Source organism: Pipra filicauda, unplaced genomic scaffold, assembly GCF_003945595.2.
Source record: "Pipra filicauda isolate LSUMZ 115617 unplaced genomic scaffold, ASM394559v2 scaffold35_size7292922_pilon, whole genome shotgun sequence".
Classification (NCBI taxonomy): Eukaryota; Metazoa; Chordata; class Aves; order Passeriformes; family Pipridae; genus Pipra; species Pipra filicauda.
In genome coordinates, this window is record NW_024104487.1 from 1,847,051 (window position 1) to 1,855,748 (window position 8,698).

General features: G+C 51.2%; 1 protein-coding gene across 1 annotated transcript; it reads left to right on the top strand.

The window, feature by feature from the left end:
- Window positions 1–4,892: 4,892 nt before the first annotated feature.
- LOC114004335 (zinc finger protein RFP-like) lies at window positions 4,893–8,692 on the top strand. Its single transcript, XM_039384554.1, has 7 exons — window positions 4,893–5,717; window positions 6,421–6,516; window positions 6,607–6,825; window positions 6,927–6,949; window positions 7,241–7,356; window positions 7,769–7,816; window positions 7,961–8,692. Exons 1-7 carry the CDS (start codon window positions 5,322–5,324, stop codon window positions 8,482–8,484), a joined length of 1,422 nt encoding a protein of 473 aa, XP_039240488.1. The 5' UTR covers window positions 4,893–5,321; the 3' UTR covers window positions 8,485–8,692.
- The last annotated feature ends 6 nt before the right edge of the window (window positions 8,693–8,698 follow it).

An 8,698-nucleotide genomic window follows, 5' to 3' on the forward strand; every position in this document is an offset into this window, starting at 1 on the left:
GCCAAAGCTCGGTCCTATCTCTGCCTCTGCCAGTTTTTATCGGCCAAGAAGGGAGGAGCCCTCTAATCTCTCACCTGCATATGGGGCCATGACGTGCTTTGACATTTCCTGCACCCTCTGATTGCACTTTTCCCCCCCCATTTCAGGGCCATTTACTTTCAGGCATTGGAGAGGGAAGGGAGGAAAATTAAGACAGCGCAAAAAATATGCATTATTGCACGTCACCACTAGGAAGAAATTGGTTAAATTTTGCCCTCTAGCGGCCCAAATCTGGCTGTGGCCCCTTCTGCACAATGGAGCTGAACAAGGCAAAGCAGGGACAAGGTTGAGAGCAGATTCCAGGTGAGGGATGAGACAGCAATGCCTAGAAATGAGACAACGTGGGAGAGATAAAACATGTTTAAAGAGAACTGTGGGTGAGGAAATTTGCTTTTCCCACTGGGGCAGGTTGTGCTGGAAGCTGAGTGCAGGAACACCCAAGGGCGGTTCGATGGCAGGCAGCTTCACCCTGTGCCACTGCCAACCACCAGCATTGCTTTCTCCTCACGGGAGGGCAGCATGGCCACAGCAGTGGCACAAAACCAGCATGCTGAGACCAACCACAACTTCCTCTCTCAGTGTTGAAGAGGCAAAAACCCCTCGGGGTTGCATGGGTGCTGGAGGCAATGGGTGAACCGCCACAGACTGTGGTCATGAAGATTTTTGGGGGACCTGCAGACACCTGTGAGGTGAGATCAGCTTCCTAAGACCCATCAGACTTTGCTCCCTCCCTTCCCACCCTCCCTTCCCCCCAAAAAATGGTGCAAAATGAAAATAGTTTAATTTCTTGGTGGGAAAGCAAAGCTCCAGTGCCTGGTTGTGGTTGTAGGAGAAACATAAAGTGAGTTGATCCCTGCTTTCCAGAGAAGGCAGCAAGGGGCCATTTTTTGAAGATTATTTGCTTTCCTCCCCCAAATAAATTAAGATTTTAAAGGCAGAATTATACAAATTATCTGGGCCGATCACTTACATTTTTTTTAAATAATTTTTTATTTTTATTTTTTTGTATATTCAGGAGAAAATCCAGTCTCACCTGCTATCCCTAAGGAAGGTGTTGGCAGAGTTTCTAGACTAGAGAGTGAAGGCAGTTTCTAGACTGGAGAGTGAGCGAAGAGAGGCATCATCGGGACTACCTGGTACAGGGGGCCCCTTTTGTTTTGACAGTCCAAATGGGTATTTATTTTTCCCCAAAACCCTCTGGAAGAAACATGCAGGATCATCCATGAGGTATCCTTGTGCCCTGCAAAGCCTCAAACCCGGTTGGAGTGGTTGGTGCAGCTCCTGGGCAGGTTTGACCACCTCCATGTGCAGATGCTTATTATCAACACTTAATCACTGCATTTTCATGGCATTGCTCATTTTCATCCCAGACTGCTTCCTAAAGGGACATTTGTTAATATAGAATTAACCCTCCCCCATGCTTTCCAGGGCCTGACGTGGTGTTGGACAGAATATAAACAGGAATGGCAACAGGGGAGGGGAAAGAAGGAAAAGCATGGGGTGAAGTGCTTAATTATGCTGCAGTCGCTAATTAGCCACATCCTCAGCTCTGCCCCAGTGTCACAGCCCCCCTGGTTCCAGCCAGAGTGCTTTTGTTCTTTAGCTTGAAAGGGAAAGTTCAAGTCTGGGGTTACACAGGGGTTTTCTGTCTCGTCCAGGAGACGAGCAAGGCTGAGTGGCTCCACATCGAGGCCAAGTTCGAGTGGCTGTGCCACTGGAACAGAAGCATGTGGTCCTGGGGCGGCTGGTGGAGCTGAACGACTCCTTCACAGCTGCGTAGGCCAAAAAACCATCGCAGGTGGCTGAGGGGATCACACAGCTTCCACGGGGCAGCTGGAAGCCAAGCGCTTGTCCCAGGTGAGAGCCCTCCTTACCCAAAAGCCCTTCCAAAGTGCTGCCTATGAGAACTTGAACCATCCTCCCCCTTTTTTCTCCCTTTTTATTTTTAGGATGTTGGGAGCATAGTAAGCAGGTATGTGGAAACTGGTCACTTCCCCCCCTTGTCACCCCACCTGTGGAGAGGCATTCAAATATTCCTCGTGCAACATCCATCTCTGTCATTTATCTTCCCAGCTGTAGTGAAATAAGGCTTCACTTCCCCTCTGGGCTCCCCGTGGAGCTTGAGAAGAGCCTGAGCTCCTGCTGCTGCCAGCGGAATGCACTGCAAGAGGACCTGGAGGAGTTCAGAGGTATTTGGGGAGAGTTCTGGTATTTTAGGAGAATTTGGAGGCATTTTGGGAGGAACGCAGAGGTATTTGGGATAATTCAGTTATTTTTGTCGTAACTCAGAGATACTGGGGGGGAACTCAGAATTATTTTGGAAGGAATTTAGTGGTAGTTTGGGATAATTCAGTTATCTGGGGGGAAGCCAGAAGGAAGAGGAGGTTGCCCAAGGGAAGGCAGCAGCAGGCTCAGCACCCACTCACCGCTTCCTCCTTCCCTCCTCCCAGGCATGGGTGCCTGCATGAGTCTCCCTGCAGTGAAGGCAACCCTCGAGCCTGGCATGGCTCCTCTCCCACAGCTCTTGGCAGACAGAAAAAGCATGTGGTGGGATGAAGAGGAGAAGCAGGATGAGGCTGGAGAGGCCCAGTGAGGCCAGGAGCCAGCTGGCAGCTGACAGGGGGTCTCCACCGGGAGATGCAGGACACAGACACAGTAGCTGGACTCTGCAAGATGCTGCCACAGCCCAGAGCCCGGGGTGCTGCCCGTGTTCCCCAGGACACAAATGGCTTTCTGTCGAGCTTCCCTCCCAGCTCAGATCTTGTCACAGGACAAGATCTGTTCTGCCCCAAATTTACTGCCAGCAGTTACTCTGCTGATTTAACTAGTGCGCGGTCTTGCGCTGCTGCTCAACATGAACGTCATGAAGTAAAAAAATAGGAAAAAAACCTCCAGAATTTTTTTGCGTGTGCATAGGATAGATATTACGGCATTTATTGCTTCTGCCTTGGCTATATTGATCACCATAACTGGTCTACTCTGGCCTCCAATCGGGAGGCCTGGAGACACGCCATCTATAACGCAGCTGTCTCCTTTGAGAACACACGCAGGATCACCCTCGAGGAAAAAAGGCAACGCAGAAAGAACCGTGTATTGCAGAATACACCATCTAAGGAGTCTTTCTGCTGTGCCTTTTGCAATCGGATTTGTCTGTCACGTATTGGCCTCATAAGCCACCAGCGTGCCTATAGCAAATGTGGATAGAGCCTTCCCAAATCTTCGTTCGCGAAGCCTAGCCACGATATTGCTTCTGCAGGCTAGGGAGAGAGCAGCAGGCTAGTGAGAGGCAGCGGGATACATAGGTCCGAGTCCTTGGGTGCCGAGTGGCGGACCTATCTCGGTGTTTAAGTGCTCGGGGGACTTGACTGAGAACACCATGCCCTGCTCCTCCCGTCGCTGGCAGCCGCTTTCCCGGCTTTGGCTGTCGCCGCTCAGCTCCGGCGCGGTGCCGCGGGGAGTCACCGCTTGTCGCGCAGGGGGTGTTGTGGGACGGGGAGGACCGATCCCGGCCGCGCCTCGCCCGCCCCACGGTGCGGCTTTTAGATGCGGGGCAATGGCCACCCCCTGCTGCGGCTCTTTAATTATGTTTATTTTATTCTGTTCTATACATTCTATTCACACTTCGCCCTCCTCTCTGTGCAGCCCTTCCGGCGACACCTGACAGCGGCCGTCCCGCGATGCAGGTCTTTCAGTGACACGAGGCGACAAGTCACTCCCCGGTGCGGCTTTCAGAGACTCGCGGGAGCAGCCACACCTCAGTGCAGCCCCCCCACCACCGGCTGCGAGCCTGCTCCAGGGTGGCTTTCCTGCGGCATCGGTGGGCTGGGCTTCCATCCACCAAGAAAAAAACAAACCCAGCTACAACGCTACAAATTGCCCCAGGAAGTGAAGTGGTTGGAGTGCAAGTGGGCACCGAGGCGCTGCGGCTCCAAGAGCTCTTTTATTAGCCCCTTCCCCGCACCCCCCAAGAAACCTTAAGTAAGGTAGAAACAGCGGTTTGCTTTTATGTGCATGCATAGAGATAGCAAAAATGTACAAAAATAACAATTTCTGAGGAAAATATTTATATCTAGCACAGCCCTGGCTTCTCCTCCTGCTGTAGAAGCCTTGTGTAGGCTGAGATTCCTCTTAATAAAAGGACAGTAAGTGCCTGAAATAATTAAGAATTAATTAAGCATGAAGTTGGTCTGCCGTTAACTAATTTTTCAGGCGTTTCCTAGAAAAAAAATACTTTAAAAAAAAAAAAAAGGATTTTAGGGGATCTTTCCCTTCCTTTCTGCCCCGAGATATCAAACTTTGGATTTATTTGGTCTCAGTTCCTCACGTTTTGTCCTGTCCGGTTGTGTCGTGCTCTGCCCCATTGCACCTCAAAGTGTGTTTTATCAGCCTTATTCATAACTATTATAATTCCTGATTAGTATTTTTGAAATTATTTTTACGTGGGTTTTGTTATTTTTATAATTCTATACTAAAATTTGCAATTACAGTTAAACATATATGTAATTATATTTTTATATATTATATAAAATATATGGAAACAGTTAACATTTTATGATAGTTAAAATATATAAAAATTATATTTATATATCATATGCTAGATTATATATATTTAACATACTTTTATTGTTCTATAGAAAGGAAACTTTCAGCTCCAAGACCGTCCTTTGGTTCAGTTTCCGATTAATTTTATTGCAAAACTTCATTAACATTACTCCCTCCTGGAATTTCTGCTCTAACACCACCTCCCCCCACAGATCCTGAATATACTAGTTCTTTTCTTTCCCCCCCTTTGTTTCTTATTTTTGCCATCCAATTTGGGTGCTGACGGACAAGGTTGGGTTTTTATTTCACCCTAACACCGCCCCCGCCCCTCGTTCCCGAGCTGATATCCACATGAGCTCCATGGACCTCTGCTCACTTGCCACATTCCTGTTTCAATCCCTGTTTCCTACAGCCACCCTCTGGCCGCACTTTGCTTCCCCCGTTGCAGCCGGAGTGGCAAAAATTCGCCTTGTAAATAACTCATCCCTCCTAATGCCCTCCCACTCCGCCCCCGCTGTCGCCTCCTGTGTTCGCTTCTGTCCTCTTAAATCCTTGCTGGCCTCGTCCGTGGAGGCGGTTTCATCACTGGGGCAGTGGGAAAATCGGGTCAGCCCTACGTCGCTTTCGCCTGGCAGGTCCCGGATGCCAACACCAGGGTCCCGCCCCGTCGCCACTTCCAGGAAAACCCTGGCCAGGCCCCTTTTTGTGCGCACTTCTCCGAGTGCCCTTTAAAAACAACCATGGCTGCGGGAAGTGCCATAAGATACCTCCAGGAGGAAACCACCTGCGCTGTCTGCCTGGACTTCTTCCACGACCCTGTCATGATCCTCAGCTGCGGCCACAATTTTTGCCGCCGTTGTCTCGATTGTTGCTCGGTGGATGCCGCCGGCGGTGGTTCCTGTCCGCAGTGCCGGGTCCCTTTCCCGCACGGCGGCTTCCGTCCCAACCGGCAGCTGGCCAACGTGGTGGCTGCCATCCAGGAGCTGGACATGCCGGCGGCGCAGGAGCTTTGCCGGAGGCACCAACAGCCCCTCACTCTTTTTAGTCACCGGGATGGAATCCTCGTCTGCGCTGCCTGCGCTGAGCGTCGCGCTGAGCCCGCTGTGCCCCTCGAAGAGGCCGCTCGCTGGTACAGGGTGAGCGAACCTCCGTCTCAGACACTCTCTCCCTGCCTGAGAGACGCTAAAACCCCAGTTTCCCTTAAAACTCTTCCCCCAGAATATGTATTTTGAGATGGGGCAAAGCTTTTCCCCATCTTTCCGGGAGAAAAATACTATGAGCATCCAAAAGTCAAAATTGAGCTGCAATGCTGCAATTTGCTGAGGGTTAAGTATGAAACAGGGCAGGAGTGTGGCAGTTTTGGGACCAAAACTAAATATTGGTGAATTCAAGCTGCTGCTGTCAGCCAGTGCCTTTGCTATGGAGGATTCCTGTTCTGCTTCCGGGTGTGGAGGAGAAATGGGGGTCCCCAAGGGGGGTTTGGACTTGGTTGGGTGTGCAAGGAGGAGGGAAAGGGGGAATGGGAACTGAAGGGTGTTGGCAACTTTTTTACAGGAGAACTTGGAAAGGTAGGATTTCCCAGCCTGGCTGGAAGGACTATAATGCCCATTTATCAGTATATATTTACATACCTTTACAGATGAGGTGAGACTATATGTAGAGCATACCTATAAAATTAGTTATAACATGGATATGCATGAACATATCTGCTTCAGTGCAGCTGGAGAGGAGGATGAGGAATGGGCCACCTGCTTTGGCCATATTGCAGGTGCTTTCGGGGTCCCAGCCCCGCCTTATCCCCCTCTTCCAGGAGCCCAAACCCCTTTTTCCCGGTTGCAGAAGCAGTTTGAAGGTTCCCTAAAAAGCCTGCAAGAGGAGTACGAGCGATGTGCCAGTCTCAGCGAGGCAGCAAAGGAGACAAGACAGGAGATGCTGGTGAGTGCTGCTGCAGTTAAGGTGCACTGTGGGGGCCAAAGTGCTTAATTCCCCACTCCAGCAGCATCCTTCTTCTCCTTCATCCCCTAGACTCGAGTCAGTGCTGAGAAGCAGAAGCTGCTGGCGATGCTGGAAGAGCTCCGGCGGGTTTTGAGTGAACAGGAATCACGTTTCCTTGCCCGGTTCCGTCGCCTGTGCTGGAGGCTGGAGGAACAGCAACATGGTGAAGCTGCCAAGATAACCTGGATCCGGCAACACCGTGCTGAGCTCCAGGCCAAGTGCCAGCAACCGGATGTTGATCTGCTACGGGTGAGCCAAAACTGTCCCCACAAATCCCTCTGCTCGCCCCCACCCCTTGGCTTTTATTCCCAGGAAAACAGCCCTAAGCATCTCTCTCCCTTCCTCTCCAGGATGCCCAAACCACCCTGAGCAGGTACCGGGGCCAAAAAGCATCACCAGGAACACCAGTTTTGGGCCAAAATCCTCCACTTTTGGGATCTCCTCCTCACCCTGCATTCTTTTCCTCTGACATTTTTGCTTTTGAGCTGGAGGGGGTTGGTGGTTAATCCAGAACTTGGTGAAGATGAGGGAAATCTGCCATCACATCTTGCAGGAGCTGGACCCTTGCCCAGGGAAATAAAGATGTCCCTGTGGTTTTCCAGTGGTGGGGAAAGGAAATTTTGGGATTTCTTGGCATTAAACACCCCAATTTTCCCCCCTTGAGGTGCACAGAGAGGAAGGTGCAGCCGTTGCTGCCGTCGATGCCAGAGCTGGAAGCAGAGCTTGAGGATGTTACCCGGAAAACCAACGTGCTGGCAGAGGCAGTGACACAGTTTAAAGGTGCTTATAGAGGAAAAATTGACTAAAAAGGGGATTTATGAAGTAGAAATGGGAACCTACGGTGGGACTGGGAGGAAAGAGAACCCCAGGGTTGCCAAATTCGGCTGGACAGTGAAAGCATCACTTTAAATCCTCCTTTAATTAAAAGAAAATCAGAGATTTATTCTTTTATAGCAGCCTTAAGGCACAGGAAACTGCCGGTGGGAGATACAGAGGGCTGTTGGTGGTTAATTGGCACCTAAATTAGGACATTAATTATGTGTGGAGGCAGGTGATGCCCCAGATGAAGGGGGTTATATCTCCCAGCTCTGGTGGTCTTGCCTTCTCCTTGCTGCAGGGAATGGGTGGATGTGGGGCAGCCCCAGAGCCAGATCCAGAGGTAAAAATCTCTGGGATCATCTTCTATTTCCAGGCATCTTGGGCTGTTCACTGGAGGAAGACTCAGGGGGATACCAGAGAGGTGAGTCAGCTTCAAGGCTGATGCTCAGATTCAGCATTCAGAACTGGGGCTCAGCTGCAGAACCTGGAGCTGATGCTCTGGTGTGATTTTTGAAGCTGATAACCCTGATGCATATAGCCCCACTAACACCTCTCTCCCGTCCAGCAACTGTGACCCTGGATCCAGCCACAGCTCACCCCCAAATCCTGGTGTCAGCAGATGGCCGGACTGCAGGCCGCCGGGAATCACCCCCAGCTCCTCTTCCCTCAGGAAAGGAGCGTTTTGAGTCTCTCCGCTGTGTTTTGGGTCGGCAGGGCTTCGTGGGGGGCCGGCACTGCTGGGCCGTGGAGGTTCGTCCTGGTCCCGACTGGGCACTGGGGGTGGCTCGGGAATTCGTGTCTCGTAAGGGCTGCTTTGGTCTCAGCCCTGAACGCGGAGTTTGGGCTGTGGGGCAGTGGTTGGGGCAGCTGCAGGCTCTCACCTGGCCCAGCCCCACATGTCTGCCCCACAGCTACACGCTCCGACGCATCGAGGTGGCTCTGGATTACGCCGGCGGGCGGGTGGCTTTCCGCGATGCTGACAGCCAGACCGAAATCTTTGCCTTTCCCCCAGCCACTTTTGCCGGTGAGCGACTCCGGCCACTGCTCTGGCTGGGTGAGGGGCCAGCTCTGCTCACCTTCTGCTCCTGAATCCCCCAAAAACCGACCATGAACTTCCACCACCCCAGCAAACCCTGCACTCAATAAACAGCCCCAACTCCCCCCCGACCCATTTCATTTTCCTTATAACACCTAATTTAACAACATTAATCACATTTCACTCTCTTGCTCCTCAGTGGGAGAACAGAGATATTTTTATTTCCCACAGCACAGAAAAACAAGGAGAACATGCCTAAAAATTTTT

Excerpts from the sequence above, each read along its gene's own strand:
- LOC114004335 (XM_039384554.1), top strand. The coding sequence starts at position 5,322 with ATGGCTGCGGGAAGTGCCATAAGATACCTCCAGGAGGAAACCACCTGC. Across the intron at positions 6,826-6,926 it reads CGGATGTTGATCTGCTACGG|GATGCCCAAACCACCCTGAG; the intron begins GTGAGCCAAAAC and ends CTTCCTCTCCAG. Across the intron at positions 7,817-7,960 it reads CTCAGGGGGATACCAGAGAG|CAACTGTGACCCTGGATCCA; the intron begins GTGAGTCAGCTT and ends TCTCCCGTCCAG.